Source organism: Halichoerus grypus, chromosome 6, assembly GCF_964656455.1.
Source record: "Halichoerus grypus chromosome 6, mHalGry1.hap1.1, whole genome shotgun sequence".
Taxonomy (NCBI): domain Eukaryota; kingdom Metazoa; phylum Chordata; class Mammalia; order Carnivora; family Phocidae; genus Halichoerus; species Halichoerus grypus.
In genome coordinates this window covers 171,845,152-171,870,261 of record NC_135717.1, presented here as the reverse complement: position 1 = coordinate 171,870,261, position 25,110 = coordinate 171,845,152, and the positions used below count along the sequence as shown (strand labels likewise).

Genomic DNA, 25,110 nt, shown 5'->3' with positions numbered 1-25,110 from the left:
TGATTTAGGAGCTTACAAAAGCCCAACCAAATTACGCTTTGGTTATGTTTCTTCTCTCCTGGAGGATCAACAGCAGACAAGGCAAGGTCATTAATTCAGAGAGAGAGATCATACCACTGCTGTGTATCACAGACCTCGGATGGTTATTTTTCTAACATCATACTACCTTGAGCTCTTTCATTCTCAACACTTTGTAAATAGAACTGAGGGAAAGGAGCCTGGACTTGGGTAAAGTCCCCTTAGGAGTGCGTAGAAAAGCCTGGAACTCACTCTAGGGCTCCTCATCCCTAGCCAGGAAATCCAGCGTTTAAAACAAAGGCCCAGCAATGATACTCATTCTTATTCTCCTACTCGTGACTAGCCTGATTCGAATCTTTGTAGTATTAGTAACGTCCCCTAGAACCTAGGGTTTCCAAGCATGCTGCATTTAAGAGGGATGGTCTAATTTCTCAACAAGAATGAGCACTTACTATATTAAATGACTTCACATTATCTTGCTGTGTCCTCAAAAGCATCTCTTCTAACTGAAGAATTAACTTCCCTCTCCCCCAGATAAAGAAAGAAAGCCAAACAAGAACATAACATCTGCTTTCCAAGTAAAAACAAAACAAAAAACCTTATAATACTCAAAGAACAAAGAATCCAAAACCAAAAATCTCTTACAAGAGTAATTTGACCCTTCCTATGTCTCATGAGATGCTCATTCTGGTCCTGAAAGACACAGGACCTACAAACTCTGAATCTCAAGCCATCCTTGGAGGATGCAAACCCTTCCAGATGCTTTCCCTTCTCTCAGGCTAATTCTTCAAAAGCAGCAGAGCAGAAAGAGCAGGAAAGGGACAGGGAGGATAGAAGAGGAATGGCGTGTGGGGGGGATAGGGGACACAAAGAGAAAGACACCCTACCCTGCTCCTCCTCCCCCTTTCCTAATACCTCTCCTCATCTTCCTACAGCTCCCCTGAAAAGTAGGAGGAATAACTCATTTCACTTACGCTGGAACTGAAATTCTCAGGGCAACAGAAAATGTACATATCTTCATATACCTGAATGTCACATTAAGATGAACGCAGCATGAAGGGGGCTATTTACTGATGAAGCAAATGGTACCAGGATTAGAAATGTTAAATACCTATTGCTCTGGAAATCTGATCTTTAGATCTATATTAAGACGCAATGAAAGGGAAAACAGGTGGGAGGCCAGAGGATGGGTGACTAACTATTGCTAGGGCTTGTCATTCCTGAAGTATGTCCACCTGTCCTTAACTGTCACATTCTCCCCCATCTTCGCTGATATTTGTTTCCATTATGATGAGGATATGTTCCTAATGGGAGAGAAAATTAAGCTAATAGCAATGGCAAGTGATCTTCGGACGTGAGGCAGACACGTCTTTCTGTGTCACACTAAAGAACAGTACACAGTACAAAGTTAGGGCTCTTTATTCAGACAGTAAAGCACAGCAAAATGGGAGGGCTAAGCTGTCTCCACGGCAACAGAACATCTCATAAATGTAAAGTCCTTGGCTTCTATCAGGCAGACTCTTCCTGGCTCAGGAGAAACATCTTTTAACTTGATGAGAATAAAACCAGGCAGCCTGGCTAGAGTGCAGAAGGGGGGGCTGGCTGGCTGGTCAGTTCTGGAAGTGCTTAGTGAGCGTGTCCAGCAGCTCCTGCTTCTTCAGCCCACCCCTCAGCCCATACACCCTGCAGGCTTCCTTCAGCATGGGCACAGTGAGCTTACCCAGTGTGCCGTTGCTCACATGGGCCTTCAGATCCTCTTCAGATAACTCCATCTTGGGCCTTTTGCTGCCAGAACCTTCATCATCTGGGGGAAAAGGTCAGGAGGGAATGACTGGAAATGCTACCAGTGGCACCCAACTACACTGCACAGGGGCCCTCCTACGATCTGGGCTGCAGTTAACCGTCTTCCGTAAGGCTGTGATGCCCACCCAGAACACCACGGGAGGGTGGCTTTTGGTTTTTTGGTTTTGTAAGATTTACTTATTTGAGAGGGAGAAAGACTGCGGCGGGGAGGGGCAGAGGGAGAGACTCCTAAGCAGACTCCATACTGAGCCCAATATGGGGCTGGATCCCACGACCCCAACATCAGGACCTGAGCCGAAACCAACAGTTGGACGGTTAACCGACTGCACCACCGAGTCGCCCCTGGAGGGTGTTTTGATAAGGCAGCTTACCAGCTAAAGTCAAAACTACCACCCTGAGAAGGGAGTTCAAAGTAGTGTAAGTGCCCCAGTTTACCCAAAATGGGTGCTCACTCTGGGTAAGTCATTCATTCCTTCCTTCATTGAAAAAGCACTTACCGAGCGCTGCGTAAAGTACTAGGGCATCATACTCGGTGGTCAGAAAGTGCAAGCAGAGGGGGATAAACAAGTAAATCACTGGGGCGCCCGGGTGGCTCAGTCGGTGAAGCGTCTGCCTTCGGCTCAGGTCATGATCCCAGGGTCCTGGGGTCGAGCCCCGCATCGGGCTCCCTGCTCCGCGGGAAGCCTGCTTCTCCCTCTCCCACTCCCCCTGCTTGTGTTCCCTCTGTTGCTGTCTCTCTCTCTCTAATAAATAAATAAAATCTTTAAAAAAAAAAAACAAGTAAATCACTAAAGTGTGCACAGGTGTGAAGAGCTATGACAGCAGTTCCCAGAGGACACTATAAGAGTCACTTCAGATGCAAAAGAGAGAAAGCTCCATGGCCACCAACCCAGGCTCTCACAGCTCCACTTCCTTGTAGGGCTGCTAGGCAAGCAAAGCCCACATCTGGCTTGACTAGACCAAAAATAGCCCCAAAATGTACAACCTAAGCCAGAACTATTCCCCCATGCTAAGGAACTCACAACATGTCGTCCTGAAAAAGATGAGAATCATGGTAAAGAGTATTTTGGGTCTAGTGGTAAGAAAAAGGATAGTAAAGAAAAAGATGGTTAAAGAAAAAATGGTTAAAGCCAATCACTGGAAGTTCACAGAAAAAAAGTCCAATAAAACTACATCTCATTTGGGACGCCTGGGTGGCTCAGTCAGTTAAGTGTCTGACTCTTGATCTTAGCACAGGTCTTGATCTCAGGGTTGTGAGTTCAAGCCCCACATTGAGCTCCACGCTGGGCATGGAGCTTACTTAAAATAAAAAAAAAATTTTTAATTAAAATTAAAAAACAAAACTACATCTCATTCGTAACTGGAAAATTGCAAATGAACATAGGATATAGTTTTCCCTCTATTATTCTTTTTTTTTTTTAAGACTTTATTTGAGAGAGAGAGACAGAGCAAGAGAGGAATCACAAGCAGGGGGAGTGGGAGAGGGAGAAGCAGGTTTCCCGCCAAGCAGGGAGCCCGATGCGGGACTCGATCCCAGGACCCTGGGATCATGACCTGAGCTGAAGGCAGACGCTTAACTGGCTGAGCCACCTAGGCGCCCCTCCCTCTATTATTCTTAGTGAAAAAAGGAAATAGTATATCAAGTCCAGTACAGGTAAGAATGTAGGGAAATACACTCACTCTTTCTTGAATAGGATATAAATTGTATCACTTTTTCAGAGGCCACCTGGCAATTCTTTTTTTTTCTTTAAAGATTTTATTTATTTGAAAGAGGGAATGAGAGAGAGAGCATGAGAGAGAGGAGGGTCAGAGGGAGAAGCAGACTCCCCGCTGAGCAGGGAGCCCGATGCGGGACTCGATCCGGGACGATCCGGGGACTGCAGGATCATGACCTGAGCTGAATGAAGGCAGTCGCCCAACCAACTGAGCCACCCAGGCGCCCCCAACTGGCAATTCTGATCAGAATTTTAAATGTCGACACCTTGACCCAGCAATATCACTGCTAGGAATTTATCCTAGATAAACTATGGATCCACTCACACAAGAACGCAACAGTGGTTCATGTTCACTGCAGCCTACCCATCAAGAAAGGTCTGGTTGAACAAACTGTTTACATCTATCCAGTGAAGTACTCTGGAGCCTTGTTTTTTTTTTTTTTTTTTTTTGTTTTTTTTTTAATTTGAGAGAGAGAGAGAGAGAGAGCACAAGAGGGGGGAGTGGGAGAGGGAGAAGCAGACTCCCTGCCGATCAGGGAGCCCGATGCGGGACTCGATCCTGGGACTCCAGGATCATGACCTGAGCCGAAGGCAGCCGCTTAACCAACTGAGCCACCCAGGCGCCCCTGGAGCCTTGTTTTTTTAAATACAGTAGCTTTGTATGGACATAACTCTTCAACATATGTAGCTAAGTAACAAAATAAACTAGAAAACAAAGTGAATACTAGTCCAACTGTGCTGAAATATGTATGTTTGTATTAAATATGTAGGTTTGTATAGAAATTTCTGAAGGGACATGATCCTCTGTGATAGGACCATAAAGTCAACTTTAAAACATAACCCAGTTCCTCACCTTGTTTCCGCTTGGGAACTTTTCCTTCAGGATTATAATCCGGTGGGTAGACAAGCTCCTTAAACTCATTCACCAGGGAGCCCAGTCTTTTATCTATTGCTTCAATTTTAGGCACTAGAAAATCAAAACACAAGAAGAGTGGCCAGGTGAGTCACGAGTCCGGGCTTCCTGTCCAGTTCCAAGTCTATGGGGACCAGAGGAGAAAGCACCTAACTGCTGGGGTTGGGGGAAGTCCCGGGAGGGTCCAGGAGGAGGCAACTGACCTGGCCATGAATGCCTCTCTAATATTGATCAAGTACCTTCTAACAATCGCATTTAATGAGCACTTACTACAGCCAGGCACCCTTCTAAATGCTTTAAACTTATTTTTTAATTTAATCCTCTAGAGGGTAGGTAAATTTGTCTCCCTGTTGTAGAGAGGAAAGCCAAGAGGTTAAATGACTTGCCCAAGGCCAACGAACTGGGAGTGATAGAGTTACGAACTGGGCTAGATTCTGGGGTTTCAAACCAGAGTCTGTGCCCGCAGTGGACTTACAGTCTAGTCAGGGTAAGGAGGGGGTGAAAACATAAATGCAGTAGGTGGCAATGCCATGAAGGGACTGAATAAGGCACACTGGGAACACGGGAGGGGTCAGGGAAGACTTTGCGCAGCCGGGTCTGGGAAGCTGAGCGCTCTGTTCCTCAGGCAGATACTATTCCAAGCAGCAGAAGGCACAGGAGTAAGAAAGGGCAGGTGACATAGAGCTTGAAGGTAGAAGGTCAGGAGGGCAGGACCAGCGAGGAGGCTGGAATTCCAGGCAGTCATGGCGAGCTCATGGAAGCCTTGAACGCCCGCGCGGGACTTAAGACATTATCCTGAGAACAGTGGGGAAACTGAAGGGCTATGAGCGGGGGGACGGGGACGGGGACGGGGACATGACCCCAACTGCATTTTAGAAAGATCCCCCGGAGCTGTGTGTGGAGTATGACCCGAAGGACGATGAGACAGCAGCCGGGGAGAAGGGCCCATAAACCCAAGAAGCGGCAGAACTGACGGACGTACAGACGGAATGGTGGTGTCAGAGCGGCCGGCGGGGAGGTGGTGGCTGGCTGGGAGGCCAGGAACATTCGCCAAGACCAATACAACAGGAACAAGATATCTCTGGGGGAAAGGCAGTATTTGTGTTACCTTACCACTGTGTACGGTTTGTGGAGCTGTGACCTGAGCCGTGTCACATCGAGGGCAGGCCTGAGGAGAGGAGTCTCATCACCTCCTCACGTGGCCACGTTTGCAAAGTACTGAGGGGAGCTCCTGGCACAATGTCACGGCCAAACTGGGCTCCGGCCAAGTCGGAAGCCCCCTGTCCCAGACTACATGAGCGTATGCAAGAACTCTGGTTCTCCACCTGGGAACCAGCTAGGACTTTTAAGAAACACTGATGCCCAAACCCTTCCCCCAGAGATTCTGATTTAACTGATCTGCGGCTGAGGCCTAAACAGCCAGATTTTTTTTTTTAAGTCCCCCAGACAATTCTGTTGTAGGCCCAAGTTGAGAACCAATGTGCTAGAGGTCGGGGCATGTCTCAAAATCACCTGGAAGGCTTGTTGTAAAACACAGATTGCTGGGTCCCAAGCTGAGTTTCAGAATTAGTCGGCTTGGGAAAGGGCTCAAAATTGGCATTTCTGACAAGTTTCCCGGTCATGCCAGTGCTGCTGGCCCGGGGAGCACACGCAGAACCACTGGGGTAGCCTGCGGAGGCCACCGAGGGAGAAGTGAGGTGACAGAGAACGATGGGGCCCAAGGTCACCTAGAGCGCTCCCATGTTTGGAGGAGGAAAAAAAGGAAGCAGGCCCAGCAACGGAGTCCTGGGCTGCTGTGGGCCCAGGAGAAAAACCAAGACCGCAATCGTGAGTCTTCAGTAAGTGATTTACGAAGAGAAAGCCATTATCACTGTGTCGGAGGGAAGCAGAGACACGTCGGAGTAGAGCTGAGTGAAGAACATGAAAGGGCAAAGAGTCAAAGCTGCCCGAGGTCTGAGCGGTAGGAGAGCCGGGTGGCGCAGCAGATGGCCACCGGCAGGGCAGCTGCAGTTCCAGCCAGAGCCGAGCAGAAAGGACAGGGCTGGGGACACAGGCTCGGGAGTCACGGACATGAGAGAGGACGCTGGAGGCCACAGGAGCAGACAAGATAACGAACAGAAAGGGAGAGCAGAGGGGCTGAGGAGTTAGAGGGAACATCACAGCAGCCAAAAGTGTTTTGAAAATAGAGGCAGGAAGAGAAAACACGACTTGCAGTAAAATTATAGAACAGGCGCCAGGATGCAAGAGGCCATGTGGTTAATCCCTTGTAAGAACATCTCACTGTCCCCATTTTACCCATAAAGAAACTGAGTTTCAGGGACGCCTGGGTGGCCCAGTCGGTGAAGCGTGTGCCTTCAGCTCAGGTCATGATCCCAGGGTCCTGGGATCGAGTCCCGCATCGGGCTCCCTGCTCAGCGGGGACTCTGCCTATCCCCCTCCCCCTGCTCATGCTCTCTCTCTCTCTCTGTCAAATAAATAAATAAAATCTTTAAAAAAAAAAAGAAAGAAAGAAAGAAACTGAGTTTCAGGGAGATATATGAGATCCCAAGGCTAATCAAGTTAGTATGTGGCAAAGCTGGGATTCCAATCTGTATCAGCTGTTTCCGAAGCCGAGTCCTTCACCACCTTGCTGGAGACCAGGCCACTTACTTCCTGACTCGCTAAAGGCCACCAAGAAAGACAGGCCGCGTCACCCCAGCCCCGCCCTCCCGCCGGATCCGCAGCACAGGTATACCAGCTCTTACAGCGCTCGTGCGGGGCTGCTGGGTCTAGCATAAGAGACATCATTAATAACTGCAGAGCTGAGCAGGCCACACTAATTGCTCGGATCTTTTCAACCTGTCAAGAGCCTTCATTAAGTCCCATCTGTTTCCTGCTGGGTGTTTACTGACATCACTAAACTGCGCACGTGCTCTCGTGAAATATGTAAGAGAATCACAGTCAAGAAAGGGACAGGTAGCGAGCTCAGAGCTCGACCGAGGAGGCCAGGCCCATCTGCCCGACGCTGGGTAACGAGGTGGATCTTCTCAGGTAGAGCACGCAGTCTGCTCCGTGGTGCCGAGCACGGGCTCCGGGCCAGACTCCCTGGATTCTAAACCTAGATCCACCGCTCACCACGTCGTGCCTCGGCACATCACTCCCTTCTCTAGAAAACAAGGCCGACAGCAGCACCTACCTCGTAGTTACGAGAATTAAATGAGTCAACGACATACAGGACAACAGTGCCTGGCACACAGTGAGCGCTCAATAAATGTTACAGATTATTATTATTTTTTTTACTTTTACCAACATGTAGTCATGAGGTGGCCTCCTCATTCAAAGGCAGGTCTCAGAAGCCTGGCACTTTGCTCTCCTCTCACGACAGAACCAGCCAAATCTGCTCCGAGGCGGTCTACGCTGGACTAGAAAATCTCTCGGACGTGGCTGGAACAAGGAGGTTAAGTCCTTAGAGGGTGCTAGGAAATGCATCCACCTTTCTGGTCCAGAGTGGGGTTGTTACGAGAAGCTCCCGGGGAAGGACCACCGAGCTTCCCCACAGCCTCCTTACGTGTCAGATCCACCGTGTGCTCGGGCTCCGTGAGGTCCAAAGCCAGCGCCTCCAGGTTCCTGAAGTGTTGCTGCAGCACTGGGTTCTCGAAGCTCTCACTTCTAGTAAAACAATCATAATAGCATAAATACACTGAAACAACGGAACATTTAAAAAATAAATGAATAAAATTATTAAATAAACCCGACTGAGGCACCATAGGCCCGGGGTCGGCTGAGGAAAACAGCCCAAATCAAACAGTGGGGAATCTTGTCTCTTGAGTCAACTTTTCTCTCTCCAATTTTCAATTTATTGGGAATCCAAAAGCTAATTTAGAAGCAAACACCTGCCCATCTGTCTGTCACGAGAAGCAGTGGGCAGAGAGAGACATGGAGGAGGCAGGGCCGTGAAGTACGAAAACAAGACGGAGAGAAGGTGCGACACGGGGAGAGAAAGAACCCAAACACTCTTTCTCCCCACGCTCAGCAGCAGCTGGGAGTAAAAGAATCCTCTCACCTCAGGAGACAGTTCCAGAAGAAAGCCTGAGGTGGACCCACTACTCACCTGTAGGTGAAACAGAGCGTCTGAACAATAGCCTTCATCTTGTCTATCTGCTCTGGGTTCGCCATGACTTTTTCGGTAAAGGGCACCTTCCGTTTATCATCAGCGTAGGGTAAGAAGACAAGCTGGAAGCCTGAAGAAGGGAATAAAATTTTCTGAGATTTGACTTCACAAAAGGTTTCAGTTACCGAGTTGTTGTCATTTGCCTCTCAACTCCAAATTCGCCCTTCTAGGACCTGTGATGCTGGGGCTGGGACCCTGCCAACCCTGCTTCTCCTTTATCAGCTGATTCCTGTGAGCATCTGCCTGACCGACTCCCTCTGGGGCCTGCAGAGCAGAGAGGGAGGCAGGAGTACTCCTTCCCGGGCCCTCCCGTCCCTGCCAGCCTTGCCCCAGCCATCGCGCTCTGTCAGGGCCCTTCACCTGCCTGGAAAAGTTGGTTCCAGCCTCCAGCTTTCTTGACTCACCCAGAGCCAGCTGGGCAGCGCCCCCTCCCTGGAGGGCTGAGTCCCAGCCCCATGGGGCCCTCCGAGCTTCAGCCTCTCCCCTCGGTTCCCCCATCCCCACCCCACGCTCAAAGGAAAGAGGAAGGGTTATCCGGCTGCTCTGTTCCAGGTTCTAAGAGACTCAAAAACCTAGACTGGAACCAACGGCTGCTGCCAGGTGAAGGGCCCTTGCTCGCAAAGCCAACAGCGCTGAGTATGTGGAAGGAGCAAGTCCCTTTGCTCTCCTCTGCCCTACGGTCTCCCTCGAGCACCCGCTACTGACACGGCCTACAGACAGTCGGCTGGCAAAGGAGGAAACTGGGTTTGGAGAGTGTCAGCCTCAGCAGCACAGAGCGTAATAGGAGGAATTTGGAGCTGAGAGACAAGAGCTTACTAAGTGACATACAAAGCTATTCCTCAGCCGTCTGATCACCAGGGTTACAAATATAACACTTTCAAAGAGTTACTTTATAGTTCATTTTTATTAGCATGGCTAAGGAAGAAAGAAGACTACCTACCATCTCTTGGCTACTTTGTACTAGTCACTTATACAACCTGAAGAGTAAGGTGTTCCAGAATTCTCATCTTTGCAGATAAGGAATATAAGTAGAAAGGTTAAATTATTTGCCCAAGTCGGCCAGGTAACAAGTGGCAGAGGTGGGCCTGAAACAGAAGAAAGTAAACTTTCCCACACATAAGAATAAGTCAAGTCTGAGGGGAGGGGGTTGGGAGGATGGGTTAGCCTGGTGATGGGTATTGAGGAGGGCACGTTCTGCATGGAGCACTGGGTGTTATACACAAACAATGAATCATGGAACACTATATCTAAAACTAACGATGTAATGTATGGGGATTAACATAACAATAAAAAAATTAAAAAAAAAAAAAAAAGAATAAGTCAAGTCTGACTTCAAAACCCATGGTCTTTCTGCTACACCTCACTGCCTTGGTGTATACAGAGGATAAACCAAATGTTAAACATTGCAAAGGTGCTAACAATGGCTTTTAGTAAAGCTGCCAGCAGTTGAGCCATAAACTTTGTCAGTAACCTGAAAACAGTCCCTAAGCAGCCAATGCTCAATCATGGCTGCAGAGCTGCCTGGTACAGTTGCACATGCTGTGCACTGCACAACCATATTTGGCAGCTTTACCTGGCTCTGCATCAAATCCACCTGTGAAACCCTAAAAATGCACCTTTTCCAGACCCCATTCCTGGAGACTCTGGTTCAGCAGGTCTGAGTTGGGATCCTATGAGGGATTCCAAAGTCTGAGCAAGGTTCAGAAGCACTGAAAAGATCTCTTCCACATACCTGGGGGAGTCACCTGAACTTTCTGCTCATCTAGCTCCTCTTCCTGTGGCAACAAGGCCACAAAATAAGGAGGGATGTTCTGACGGGGGGTGTATCTGCACACTGCCATGACCTCCTTCTCCAGACACTTGGTGAGGAGAGCACTGAACAGGGTTGAGCTCCCTGGAAAACAAACATCCCAGGAGTCTGCATCCTAAAGATATCTCCTCCTCGTTTCCCTCTTAGCCCTGATTTCTCTTCCATTTTCTTAAAAGGGCTTATGATACTTCATTAGGTAAGGTGTGATGAGCCCAGAGCTGAAGGGAAAGTGGGGACAGCAGAGGTGCAGAAAGGAAGAGAAAGGAAAGCAATGAGAGATCAGATGCCTCAAACACTCCATTTCAGAGTGTGAATTATTAGTATTAGTTCACTTTTACTATCTTTAGACTAATGATATAAGCCCCAGTTACTAATAAAAGCCAACCAGGTCAAATCCAGGGGTTCATTAGCCATAGCACAGAGGAATATAGGTCTGGACACACACAATGACCTAGTTCATAGCATCTTTAATTGCCAACACTAGGGAACAAACTGGGTTTTTCTTTTCTTTTTAATTCTCTATCTGATGCCTCAAAGAAAGACTTCCAGAGGAAGTAAGTTTTAAAAAATTCTAATTCCATATCCCCTCCTGGATATTTACAATGCGTATCAGTGTATTATAGGTCCTAAAGAAATCTCTAATTTTGTTTAGTCCCGAATTTCCAAAACTTATCTGAGCATGAAAAACTTTCAAAATACCCCCTTAATACATACATCCTATCCAGGTTCCAAGCAGAACTACCTTCTGTTACTCATTCATTTACCCTCAGTCTACACCACATACCATTCACCAGGGACTCTTCGGGGTACACGAACAGGGAGGGCCTCAGGTAATGGTGCTTCTTCAGCAATATCAAGGGCTTGAAACCGATGAGAATCAAACCTGGTTCATCAAAGCGTTTCAGCTCTTCTGTTTCCTCTTTCTCTAGTACAATCTGACGACTCCCATAGTTCTAAAGGAAGGGGAACACGAGGGCCATGTACACAGGCTACGTGGAGATGCAAAGTGACTGCCACACGACACTAGCAAGTTAAAATCAGCTTTCTTCTAAGGAACAGGAAGATGGCTCACCAAGGGCATCTTCCTCCTACCGTGGGGAATGAACATTTACTGAGTGCTTGCCAGGCACCTTATATTCGTCATCCAATTTATCTTCTGTGTCCAGCCTAGGCGATAGATGTTAAAAACTGTTTTATAGATGAGTGAACTGAGTCTTGATGGTTGGTAACTTGCTCCAGGTTACATAATTGAATTGGGCTTTAAACCACCAGCTCTCTGGTGCTGAAGGCCATTCTCTTCAGGCATTTATTCGAACCCTGCTGAGGGTTCATCCCCGACCCACAAAGGAAGCTCAAAACACGCCTATTTATCAAGAGGACACATGTCAGGTACTGTAGTAGGTCTGAGAAAACACGCATATTAAGTATTACTTTCAAACTTTAATTTTGCACTGTGGTCATAGATATACGACTGGTAACAGAACTTAGCAAGAGTCCAATTTGAGTTTAATCAACAAAACAGAGCCCTCAAGTTTTTTCGAAGGCATACTGGATCAAAGAAACTCCATGACCAAAAGAGCTACTACCTATGAATAAACCAACATGGATAACTAGTTACTTCCAAAATGGAAGAGGAAATTTCTTGTCTTCTCCTTCAGAAAGTAGGGCAAAACACTCTGGCTTGAGATTTGTGCTCCAAAAAATATCTCATGGGTTGAATCAAAATAATATTTAATTTTAGTCACTTAGTTGATCCTTCTAGGTCCTGAACTTATGCAAAAAAATCTCAGATTCTCTCCCACATTTTGCATTAATTAAAAGGATGATTCATTTGATTTTAATTTTAGATATCCAATCCTTCCACAGATTGAACAAAGGTGAGAGAATGAAGAAAGATAATGTTCTGCATTCTTAGTCTGTCCTTCAGATTAAGAAAGGCACATGTGTATCATTTCAAAGCACAGGAAAAAATTTGGTTTGGGGAAAAAAAAAACTCTCCCTAAAATAAAGTGCACTTCACACCTAACACATTTTCCCTAGCCCATCTCCCTAGTTAACTATAAAGCATTTTCAGGGCGCCTGGGTGGCTCAGTCATTAAATGTCTGCCTTCGGCTCAGGTCATGATCCCAGGGTCCTGGGATCGAGCCCCACATCGGGCTCCCTGCTCAGCGGGAAGCCTGCTTCTCCCTCTCCCACTCCCCCTGCTTATGTTCCCTCTCTCACTGTGTCTCTCTCTGTCAAATAAATAAATAAAATCTTTAAAAAAAAAAACCAAACTATAAAGCATTTTCTGCTACTGTACCCAAGCAAGGAATTCGACTGTTAGAGCAGAATGCAAAGAGTGATCAAGGGCTAAAGTTTCCACCGATATTTTTTTCAAACACTGGTTCCAACTTTCTCGCTGTCAAAGTATCAACAATCTAGATGCTGGGGCACCTGGCTGGCTCAGCTGGAGAAGCATGCAACTCTTAATCTCGGGGTTGTAAATTCAAGCTCTACGTTGCCTGTAGAGATTACTTAAAAATAAAATCTTTAAAAAAAAAAAAATTGATCGGGGTGCCTGGGTGGCTCAGTCGGTTAAGGATCTGCCTTTGGCTCAGGTCATGATCCCAGGGTCCTGGAATCAAGCCCTTTGTTGGGCTCCCTGCTCAGCGGGGAGTCTGCTTCTCCCTCTCCCTCTGCCCCTCCCCGTGCTCCTGCTCTCTCTCTCTCTGTCTCTCAAATAAATAAAATCTTTAAAACAAAACATCTAGATGCCAGAGTTCCAAAGAGGAATGGCTTTGTGTTTTAACAGCTTAGCTACAAAGATGCACACAGAAAGGTATTTAACTGGTTAGGCTAAATCAAGGTCTCCCTCCCTGTTAACTCTTCAATGGGACAAAATTCAGTAAGAAGGCAGGCCTACCTGAGACCTCTTGGTGTCGCTAGGCAGAAGCAAACTGCCCGTATTTACATTAAACGTCCGGGTCTTGGATTTCACTGGTTCATTGGTTTCCCGATAAAGCCTCACAGGAGGACGTTTGACAGCCTTCTGGACCATATTATATATGCCGACAGTGAGTGCTAGATCTTTGCTGAGCTTAAGCTTCAACCTGGGGGAGAGAAAAACAAAAAACCATGGAAAGATTATGCTTTCCTAGCTAAAATTCTTTTGTGGTACCCAAGCCTTATTTTATTCTCTCCATAATCCAAATTTCTCGAATATAAATATAACAGTTTTAATAATAGAGTTTGCTATAATACTATCTCAGGGTCTATACCACAAAAATTCGTTTCAGAATATACTGTGAACTACTTAAAATAATGATGAAGAATGTACTGTAATAAAAATAATAATGATTGTTTTGGGGTGCCTGGGTAGCTCAGTCGGTTAAGCATCCAACTTTTGATTTCAGCTCAGGTCATCGATCTCAGGGTTGGGGGATGTGAGATCAAGCCCCACACTGGGTTCTGCACTCAACGGGCAGTCTGCTTCTCTCCCTCTTCCCCACCCCCCATGCTCTCTCTCTAGAACAAACAAACAAAAAAGATTCTCTCTCCCTCTCCCTCTGCCCCCTCCGCCACGCTCTCTCTCTAAAACAAATAAATCGGGGGAAAAAAAAAAAACATTCTCTCTCCCTCTTCCTCTGTCCCTCCCCCGCCATGCGCACACATGTTCTCTTTCTCTCTTTAAAAAAAAAAAGGGCGCCTGGGTGGCTCAGTCATTAAGCGTCTGCCTTCGGCTCAGTTCATGATCCCAGGGTCCTGGGATCGAGCCCCACATCGGGCTCCCCCTGCTTAGCGGGGAGCCTGCTTCTCCCTCTCCCTCTGCATGCTGTTCCCCTTGCTGGTACTCTCTCTCTCTCTCTCGCTCCATCTCTCTCAAATAAATAAATAAAATCTTAAAAAAGATATAAATTAGTATGTTAACAAAGAACTTAGGACAGTGCCTGGCATACAATAACCATGCAATAAAATAATTCCATTATTTGATTATAGTGGGAACATTAATCATTTTTTAAGCTAAGGCATTATTAGTTCTCAAACAGTTCCAATTTATTATTCCTCTCAAGTATCCTGTAACAACTCTTCCACAGAATAACACTAGCAGCTAACATTTGTAAATAATTACCATGCGCCACGCGCTATGCCTGGGTTATCTCAATACAGCCATCCTGTGAGGAGGGACCATTTTTGCCCCCATTTTACTGAGGTCCAGAGAAGTTACATGACTTGCCCCAGGTTGCCCAGCAGAAGGACCAGGACTACAATCCAAGCCAACCTGACTCCAGGACCTACATTTAACCACTATTTTACCCTCTCTGCCATCCCCACCAAAATGTGTGCTACATTTCCAAACTGTAGTAACAATACTCCATTATTTCAGGAAGGAGGAGAGATGCCAGGGTGTTTGTGTGAAGAAAAAGAAATCATTCCTAAGGGGGAAAGGAGAGCCAACAGCCAAACTACAGCTGTAGCAATGGGCTGGTGTGAGGTTTCCCTAAAATCATTTCATGGGCTTTCTAGTAGAATTGTCAGTAATCTCTTGAAAACTGCTCAAAAACTACCAATGGTCATATTTCCCTATGTTGAGGAACCTAGTCTAAAATGAAAGCCTGGGACGCCTGGGTGGCTCAGTTGGTTAAGCGTCTGCCTTCAGCTCGGGTCATGGTCCCGGGGTCCTGGGATCCAGTCCCGTGTTGGGCTCTCTGCTCCACGGGGAGCCTGCTTCGCCCTCTCCCTCTGCCTGCCGCTCCCCCTGCTTTGTGACCTCTCTCTCTGATAAATAAATAAAATCTTTTTTTTTTTAAGATTTTATTTATTTGACAGAGAGATAGAGAGAGCACAAGTAGGCAGAGAGGCAGGCAGAGGGAGAGGAAGAAGCAGGCTCTCCGTTGAGCAGGGAGCCGGACGTGGGGCTTGATCCCAGGACCCCGGGATCATGACCTGAGCTGAAGGCAGACGCTTAAATCAACTGAGCCACCCAGGCGCCCCAATAAATAAAATCTTTTTTTTTTTTTTTTTTTTTTTTTTTTTAAGATTTTATTTATTTATTTGACAGAGAGAGAGAGAGCACAAGTAGGCAGAGAGGCAGGCAGAGGGAGAGGGAGAAGCAGGCTCTCCAAGGAGCAGGGAGCCCGACGTGGGGCTCGATCCCAGGATTCTGGGATCATGACCTGAGCCGAAGGCAGCCGCTTAACCGACTGAGCCACCCAGGCGCCCCAATAAATAAAATCTTTGAAAAAATAAATAAAAATAGGGCGCCTGGTGGCTCAGTTGTTAAGTGTCTGCCTTCGGCTCAGGTCATGGTCCCAGGGTCCTGGGATCGAGCCCCGCATCAGGCTCCCTGCTCGGCAGGAAGCCTGCTTCTCCCTCTCCCACTCCCTCTGCTTGTGTCCCCTCTCTCGCTGTGTCTCTCTCTGTCAAATAAAATCTTTAAAAATAAATAAATAAATAAATAAATAAATAAATAAATAAATAAAAATAAAAATACATTTAAAAAAATAAAATGAAAGCCTGATGTGACCTTTAGAAAGCAAAACGGGAGAGCCCTTGGGACTCTAAGGTCAAAGCTCTCTAAGAGAAAGTAATTTAACAAGCTGGTTCCTGTTGGTCTCAGGTTTATAAGAAATCAGAATAACTCAACACCAGTGACAATAACCAGCACCCACTAAGTTTTTGCTCTATACCAGTATTACTGTTACCCACAATTTATGGAGGAGCAAGCAGATGACATACTAGTGACTGCATCTGAGGACAGCAGTAGGCCCCAGCTGTTTACCCCAATGAAGTGGAGACCCGTGTTATTCTGGAGAGCTAGCCTACCAGCTCTTGCCAGAGGAAGAGAAGCAGATATGCAAATATGCTAGGCTGAAATAAAGCAAGTTTTCAGTGAGGTGCACAGTGAGGCACTGAGGGTTAGTGGCCAGGGAAGCTCTCTCAAAGCAGCCCGGTGCTTACGATCAGGTAGGGCACTTGTGGGAGGCTGGCCCAGGTTCAGAGCACACCTGCAGAGCACGCGCTTCCTGGTCTCCTTGGCACGAACCTTCCTCAACAGGTCTTCCAGTTTGCCGGATTCCTCAAAGTGAACCCCTAGGTCCTCATCCTCGGCTGTGCTGATGATATCTTGGTAAAACAAGGATATGTCAAAGCCCCCACGTTTCCTCAGGTGCATCAAGTCCAGGAAGATACCTGGGGCAAGGAAAACAAACGATTTTCGGCAAGCGAGAATTTTTTTCAGTTAAGCCCAAATATGCAAAGAAATAGATGGATTATTAACATTTTCAGGATGTATAGAATGGCTAAGGGAATGAGCTGCTATAAGGACAACTTATTCAATAGGCTCTGCACCCAATGTGGGGCTCAAACTCCCAACCCCGAGATCAAAAGTTGAATGCTCCACTGACGGAGCCAGCCACCACGCAGGGTAGAGCCCTTCAGAAAGCGAATGGCTTTTGGTTAAACGTTCGACTCTTGATTTCAGCTCGGGTCACGATCTCAGGGTCGTGAGACTGAGCCCCAAGGCAGCCTCCACACTCAGCGCAGTCTGCCTGAGATTCTTTCCCTTGCCCCTCCCCCTCCCGACACAAGCACGCTCTCTCTCCCCAAAACAAATAAATCTTTTTAAAAAAGAGAGAAAGTGAATGGCCTCATCATTTTCAGTAGGAATATTACACAGGTATCTCCCCCTGGCTTCATTTTATTCTTTCATTTCACACTCAGTGGAGAAAAACAAATGTTTGACATCCACTATAAAGAAGCAGTAAGATTAAGTGCCAATTTAAAAGAACAGGGAAAATGCCACCTGTGTCACGGAGATCCCCAGCTTTGGTCCTGGCCCGGCTGGCTTTGGCACTGTCCTTGCCATGGGGGTCATCTTCATTGGTGAACAGCATGATCCTCTTATGGCTCATCTTGACCTGGACGTCGCTAAAGAGGTTGGCACAGACCCATAGCACTTCACTTAGTGAGTAGTCAGATCCATGGCCAATTAGGTCTTGGAAATGTTTTTTCCCCTGCTCCCCTTTAAACCGGTTAAGCTCAAGCACTCGTTTAGCACCTGAACAGAGACAGGGAAGTCAAACAGGCAGAAAAATCAGAACAGAGTCAGTGCCGCATTTATCAGGCTAACAGAAGAGCCGAGGTCCCGTTCTCACCCCAGAAGTGTTTAACCCATAAAGTCCACATCCCAGGAAGAACCCTCCTGTGCAGGAAAGCATACTCTTAGTCAAGATGTCATCTACTTCCTTCTCCACATCCTTCTTTGTTCAGGGTAGTGACCTTCCAATGTAAGGGAAAAGCTGATCTTACACCTCTACTGACCTGGATTATCCAACTCCTGTAAGACGTAAATATTTTTGAAATTCACTGAATTTTTATCCTTCTCAGTACCATAGAACACCACTGCCAAGAGATCTTGATCACTGCTTATGATCTTATTGGTATACACACTCTGGATACACTGACAAAATCAAAATAAAAATGCAATTAATATTTAACTTGCCATTAAATTTAAACTCCATAAGAGCCTGGCACATAGTAGGTGCTTAATATATTTGCTGAATCTGTACATGGCATTAGATTAAGGCATGACCCCTACCTTCAGGAAAGTCATGAATCAGCGAGAGGGACAGGCATATATTATGCTATAACAAAAGGCAGAGTGTGTTAAGTATATAATAGAAGTATAAGTAGTTCCTACCATAAGAAAACAGAGAATTAAAAACACATATTAGTCAGGGAGGAAATTCTGCTATAAGAGGGAAAAACAGCCCAGTATGGGAATCAGAAAACCTGGATTGAGTCCCACTGATGTCATTTACTTAATTGACTGAGTTTGTAGAGGCCACTTGATCTTCCCTCAAGCAGCTTGAGACCAAGAAACAGAATGTACATATGTAAAATAATTATGTACGTGAAAGGTTTTAGCTAACACTGAGTAGATGTGACCCAACAATAAGTCCCTAACTGCTAACAGCATCTTTTTTTTTTCCTAACAGCATCTTTTAGAATAAAATTTGCTTAATTACACAATTAATGATGCCAGTATTCCAGGAAAGTCCTGTCTACCCATTTAAACTAATGTTAGCATCTGGTAAATCAGTGTCTCATAAGAGCTGCTCAGTCCTGTGACCTACTTAATTCTGGAGGACACTGACAACATCCAGTTTCTGAATCTACAAAGCTGAGAAATAATGCAACCATGGTGATACCTCCCACCCTGTCCCCATGTCGGGTCTGAGACTCTACCCAGCCTCCCTCAACAGTAATTCTCTCCTTAAATGCAGAACTTCATGTGTCTACTTATTGACGATAATCTGCATGGCAAGTAGTTATTTCTACAAGTATTTTAATCTACCCTTTCCCTTTATTGAAGTAGTTATAACACAACGTTACCTTACTGGCCGGTGTACAACACAGCGATCTACCAAGTCTATGCATTATGCTGTGCTTGCCACACGTGTAGCTCCCAGCTGTCACCATATAAAGCTATTACCATACCACTGACTATATTCCTTCTGCTGTACTTTTCATTCCCACAACTTTCTCTTTTTTTTGACAGAGAGAGATAATGAGAGCAGGAACACAAGCAGGGGGAGTGGGAGAGGGAGAAGCAGGCTTCCCGCTGAGCAGGGAGCCTGATGCGAGGCTCGATATGATGCCCCGGGGCCGAAGGCAGGCTCTCAAACGACTGAGCCACCCAGGCGCCCCTCATCCCAACTTTTAATCTACTTTGAGTAGTCTCTAAACATTTACAAAAATTTGGTGAGGGCTTCTTTTAGGTTCTAAGAATTAAAAATACAAAAAAAAAAAAAATTTTTTTTTTTTTGAGAAAATGTTTTTTCATTGCTTATCAAATACATTATACTCATCTGTGAATGTCTCACTTAGTTGCTACATTTTGTATATATTACAAAATGTAATACTACATTTTCTTCTGGGTTCTTTAGGCATCGAGGGTTCTAAGAACCCTCTGAAATTACATGTAGAAGTGTGACTGTATCTTTTTGGAGACAGGGTACATAGCTTTCGCCACATCCTTCTTTTTTTTGACAGAGAGAGATAGTGAGAGCAGGAACATCTGTGTTCCTGCTCTCACATGCTCAAAGAGGGTCACAATCTGAAAAAGGTTAAAGCAGTGATCCTCAAAAAGTGATCTCCAAACTAGCAACAGCAGCATCACCTGGGAACTTGCTGGAAATGCAAATTCTTGGTCCCAGCTCTAGACCTATAGAACCAGAAATTCTGATTCTGGGGTAAGGCTCTGCATCTGTGCTAACAAGTCCTACCGATGATTCTGAAAACCACTGCTTTAAAGTTAAGGACTGGGGCGCCTGGGTGGCTCAGTCGTTAACCATCTGCCTTCGGCTCAGGTCATGATCCCAGGGTCCTGGGATCGAGCCCCGCATCAGGCTCCCTGCTCGGCAGAAAGCCTGCTTCTCCCTCTCCCACTCCCCCTGCTTGTGTTCCCTCTCTCGCTGTGTCTCTCTCTGTCAAATAAATAAATAAAATCTTTAAAAATAAATAAATAAATAAAATAAAGTTAAGGCCTATTCTCACTAATTCTTTTTCTAGATGCAAGATATTCTGATTTGCCAACTACAAGAACTGTTTATATACAAATCAGAACATCAGAAGCTTCTGTTTGGTTCCAAACTAAAAATATAAAACATAATGTATATGATAAGTCTTCGTAATTTATAATTCCTCTCTATAAAGAAATGGTTATCTTCTGGAGGTGGACTTCACATAACAAAATTAACCGTTTTTATTTTATTTTTAAATAGGCTCCATGCCCAGTGTGAAGACTTGAACTCACAACCCCAAAATCAAGGGTCTCATGCTCTACTGACAGCCAGCCAGGAGCCCCAAAATTAACCATTTTATTTTATTATTATTTTTAAAGATTTTATTTATTTATTTGACAGAGAGAGACACAGCGAGAGAGGGAACACAAGCATGGGAAGTAGGAGAGGGAGAAGCAGGCTTCCCCGCGGAGCAGGGAGCCCAATGCGGGGCTCAATCCCAGGACCCTGAGATCATGACCTGAGCCGAAGGCAGACGCTTAACAACTGAGCCACCAAGCGCCCCTTAAATAAATAAATCTTTAAAAAAAACAGAACAAAACAAAATATTTACTCCTTGATGTGGCAGGTACTATTATTCTCTCCATTATACAGATGAGGAAATAGATACCAAAAGGTTCAGCAACTCTTCTGACATCATATAGTTTGTAAGTGACAGAATCAGGTCTTGAGTCCCTGTTTTTTATTCTATTGGGTATTTAGCTGGGAGAGGGATTGCTGGGTCATATGGGAATTCTATGTTTAACTCTTTGAGGAACTGCCACTCTGTTTTCCACAGTAGCCAATCCATCTCACATTCCCACCAGCAATGTAGGTTTCCAATTTCTCCGCATCCTTGCCAATGCTTCTTAGTATCCTTTTTTTTCCCCCTCTAAAATATAGCCATGCTAGTGGGTTGTGATACCTCACTGTGGTTTTGATTTGCTTTTCTCTAATGACTACAGATGTTGTACATCCTTTTGTGGGCTTCTTGGCCATCTGTAGATCTCTAGAGAAATGTACATTCAAATTCTATGCCCATTTTTAGGGGCGCCTGGGTGGCTCAGTCGTTAAGCGTCTGCCTTCGGCTCAGGTCATGATCTCAGGGTCCTGGGATCGAGCCCCGCATCGGGCTCCCTGCTCGGCGGGAAGCCTGCTTCTCCCTCTCCCACTCCCCCTGCTTGTGTTCCCTCTCTCACTGGGTCTCTCTCTGTCAAATAAATAAATAAAATCTTAAAAAAAAAAAAAAAAAACAAATTCTATGCCCATTTTTAAATGAGGCTTTTTGTTGTAACCTTTTTTCAACCACGGGTAATACTCAACTTCTAAATACCAATTACAAGAGGACCCATTTTGACACCATAACTACTGGAACTTCCTTTCTTCCTTCACACGCACAGCTCTATGGAAGGAGGAGCCCTTCTGTACTATCCGGGCTAACGCAGAAAGTGGGAGCAATGTATTCCTAGGGTCTGAAGTTCAAACACAGAATAAAATGGGCCTGTTCTCCAGCACTGCTACCTTTTTTTCAGCTCAGAATATAGGTAGCAATCCTGGGAGGCCAACCAACATTGATCATTCACAAACAAATTTTTCAAAGAGTCCATAATTTTTAGAGTGGTGTTAATACTTTTTTCTTTTTCTCCTTCTTTCTTTTTTTTAATTAAATAGAAGGTAGTCTTACCTGGATGCTCATGTCAAAAGGAGTCAGTTCAACTTCACCCTGAGATTCAAACATGGCCCTAGAACCATCAACCAAAAAAATCAAACTATCTCTTCCCGAATATGTATATTCTCCTATGGGGAAAAAAAAAATAGAAGAAAATGTTTGCCCTTGTGTTCATATTTATCATGCTTATTATTCCTATAAAACAAACAGAAAAAAGCCCATTACAATGCCCACCCTCCTCCCAAGGGTAACCACTATCCTGACTTTTAATAATCATTTCCTTATTTCTTTTATAGTTTTATCATTCAAGTGAACATTACTAAACACTAGTTTTGACTAAAAAAAATGTTTTGGGGGGCGCCTGGGTGGCTCAGTTAGTTAAGCATCCAACTCTTGATCTCAGCTCAGGTCTTGATCTCAGGGTCATGAGTTCAAGCCCCAAGTTGGGCTCCATGTTGGGCATGGAGCCTACTTAGAAAAAACAATTAGTTTTTGAAGCCTCTTAATCTATAGATACCCCCTCTGTCTTTGTGTCTTATAACTTATTTGTTGAAGAACCAGAATGTTGTGTTATGTAGTTTTCCACCTTCTGGATCTTGCTGACTGCATTCTTTTGGCATAAATTGACATAATCCTCTGTCTTTCCTACTGAGGACCTAGAGAAGCTTCATCAGATTCAGGTGTTCTTTTTTCCTCATCATAGGCAATGCTGAGTTTTTTATAAAAACACATAAAATGGGGGCTCCTGGGTGGCTCAGTTGCATCTGCCTTCAGCTCAGGTCATGATCTCAGGGTCCTAGGACCAAGCCCTGTGTCAAGCTTCTCCCTCCCCCTCTGCCCTCCCCCCCACCATGCACATGGGCACATGCTCTCTCTCTCTCTCCCATTCTCTCTCAAATAAATAAATAAAATCTTTAAAAAAGAAACACACAGGGGCGCCTGGGTGGCTCAGTCGTTAAGCATCTGCCTTCGGCTCAGGTCATGATCCCAGGGTCCTGGGATCGAGCCCCACACCGGGCTCCTGGAAGCCGGAAGCCTGCTTCTCCCTCTCCCACTCCCCCTGCTTGTGTTCCCTCTCTTGCTGTGTCTCTCTCTGTCAAATAAATAAAATCTTAAAAAAAATAAAAAAGAAACACATAAAATGTCTGGTTGTCTCCTTTTTTCACACTGCTGCTTTCTAATACAATAAATGTAACTACCCATCTGTAAAACAATATGTCAATTATGGGTCAAGAGTCCTAATAAAAAATTCTATCTTGACCCAGTGAATTTTTTTTTTAAATATTTTATTTATTTATTTGACAGAGAGAGAGAGAGCACAAGCAGGGGAAGTGGCAGGCAGAGGGAGAAGGAGGCTTCCCGCCAAGCAGGGAGCCCGATGCGGGGCTCGATCCCAGGACCCTGGGATCATGACCTGAGCCGAAGGCAGCTGCTTAACTGGCTGAGCCACCCAGGCGCCCCTTGACCCAGTGAATTCTTTAGCATCCCAGTGAATTCAGTGAATTCTTCAGCAATCTAAAGAACATAAGATATGGGAAACTCCTTATACAAAATTTTTCACAATGTTGTTCATTAAAGTAAGAAATTGAAAATAACTAAAATGTCCAATGGGAGGCAGACTGAATAAATTACGGTACCTTTAAAATGAGTTATAAAGACAACATATATGTAGTTACATGGGAAAATATAACACATTAAGGAAAAAAGGCAGAACACAAAATTATGTATATATGTTTAAAATTCTTTTTGGAAGAAGACTGGTGCAAATTAAAATGAAAAAATATATATTCACTATGATTAACTATAAAAAATCAGATACAAAGAAAAACAGACATACATAGTTAAGAAATATCAGAATGAAAGATGAAGGAAATTTCCTTCGATGAAGGAAATATGCAAAATGCTGGCAGGTAGCATTAGGATGGTAGATTATATAGATCACAGTAGATTTTCTCTTTTTTTATGTTATATATTTCCTATGTTTCTCACTTTTAGTAAAAACACTTTAAAATTTTCTTACCCAGGACTTACATTCACCAGTATGTAGATTACATGTACCCCTTATTTCTCTTCCTTTATTGTGTTACTACCTTGCCTGAACATAACACTCCAAACATTGAGAGTGCGTCCCTGCCCCCGCCTCCATGGTGATAGAATGAGTCTTGTAACTGCGCTCCTCACGTTTTCGCTTTGGTTGCTACAGTTTCTGTAGGGTGAAGGCATTTTTATACTGAGGTCCTACAATGAGTAAAACAACCCTCCTGGGTGAGGAAGGGTCTTATCTGAGCCACCTAAGGTGACAAAGGATACCAATGTTCAGGGTCATTTACTGGAGCTCAGTAGATGTCAAGCTACCAGTAACAGTGAAAGTTTAAGACTAGGAATGTCCCATAGACTAGAGTAGGACCTGAATAAATGAGCCTTGGGTAGCTCTGCAAAGTTCAAAGGGAGAAAAGCATTTGAGATTCTCTAGGGAGAGAAGGGTAGGCCATTACACAGCAGAGACAGTCGGGAAAGTCTTTCTCACACACAGAATAGTGCACACATTAAAGACACTTACCACCTGCTTCAAGGCCCTCTTCTTGTTCTTCTTCTTCATCGCCCTCGTTTTTGTAATAAGACTCCCAACCTGACATATTGTTTACTGCTCACCAGGTGAAAGAAAGCTATGATCAGGAAGAAGCAAATTTAAACCTAAAAAATATCGACTCCTAGGCTCCTTTGAGATCCGCCCTAAAGTCTCGAGGTTACTAATGAGGAATGTGGATGCTGGATCCTGCTGCCTCCAGAGCTCTCAGTAATTGAGACGCGTTAGTATATGGTCATGGGCATCACTCCAGCAGCAGCCTCACCTCGTCTATCCCTTAGGGCCGCTTCAGGGCTGGTGGTGGCGCTCTGACTCGGGTGCTGGGGCAGCCCAACCTGGAGGTCCCGTCTGGCCTCCGCACCATCTGAACCTACGGGATTCCTGCTCCAGAGTACTCGATCCTCTAGCGGACCTCATCCCGCCCCCAAATCTACCCCAACTCCTCCGCCAGCCACGCCCAGCGGGGGGTCTCACTGCAGGCGGGCCTCAAGGCCAGGTGCCACCTCCCACGGAGGGGACGGGGACCAGAAACTGTACCCCGCGGGTCTGCACACTTCGTGCTGACTCTGCCCCGCGGGGAGGCTAGAGGGACGCGCAAGACTAAGTGAACGAAGCAGGTCGAGGCCAGCCCCGGCCGGAAAGCAAGGGACACAGCGAACAGCCCCAACCTCCCTACCTTAGGCACAAGGAAGAGATCAATTTGGACAGAAGGCGGGGCGCCGCGCACGCACGGGCTCCAGTTCTCGCTCCCAATCAACGTCCCTTACGTCATCACGCATAGTGCGCACATTCCTCCTCAAGTTGACACTCCCACTTCCACCACCCGCTTTCCGCAACTGTCCCGAACTAAGCCGACCCCGTCCGCGAAAGCCCCGCCCCCTACCGCGAAACCCCGCCCC

General features: G+C 45.6%; 1 protein-coding gene across 4 annotated transcripts; it reads right to left on the bottom strand.

The window, feature by feature from the left end:
• Positions 1–1,421: 1,421 nt before the first annotated feature.
• Positions 1,422–24,975, bottom strand: XRCC6 (X-ray repair cross complementing 6). 4 transcript variants are annotated; one of them, XM_078076681.1, is made up of 13 exons: positions 24,888–24,975; positions 24,185–24,290; positions 21,640–21,752; positions 17,713–17,851; positions 17,195–17,449; positions 16,398–16,581; positions 13,316–13,502; positions 11,194–11,362; positions 10,332–10,493; positions 8,540–8,669; positions 7,983–8,097; positions 4,390–4,504; positions 1,422–1,822 (listed from the first exon to the last, which is right to left on the bottom strand). In XM_078076681.1, the coding sequence occupies exons 2-13, from the start codon at positions 24,258–24,260 to the stop codon at positions 1,629–1,631; spliced, it is 1,839 nt and encodes a 612-aa protein (XP_077932807.1). In that variant the 5' UTR covers positions 24,261–24,290; positions 24,888–24,975; the 3' UTR covers positions 1,422–1,628. The 4 variants fall into 4 exon arrangements, 3 of the variants coding, with proteins under 3 accessions (XP_077932807.1, XP_035954159.2, XP_077932808.1); XM_036098266.2 differs by lacking the exon at positions 24,888–24,975 and having other exon boundaries at positions 4,390–4,503; positions 7,997–8,097; positions 24,185–24,881; XR_013449354.1 differs by lacking the exons at positions 1,422–1,822; positions 24,888–24,975 and adding an exon at positions 7,739–7,872 and having other exon boundaries at positions 4,390–4,503; positions 7,997–8,097; positions 24,185–24,881.
• Between the last annotated feature and the right edge of the window lie 135 nt (positions 24,976–25,110).

What these genes read in the sequence shown, in the direction of transcription:
- XRCC6 (XM_078076681.1), bottom strand. Translation starts at nt 24,260, where the DNA reads ATGTCAGGTTGGGAGTCTTATTACAAAAACGAGGGCGATGAAGAAGAA. An exon ending in ACAGGAGTTGGATAATCCAG is followed by an intron (nt 17,450 to 17,712) that starts GTCAGTAGAGGT and finishes GTCTCTGTTCAG; the next exon opens with GTGCTAAACGAGTGCTTGAG. An exon ending in TGGGGATCTCCGTGACACAG is followed by an intron (nt 16,582 to 17,194) that starts GTGGCATTTTCC and finishes TCCTTGCCCCAG; the next exon opens with GTATCTTCCTGGACTTGATG.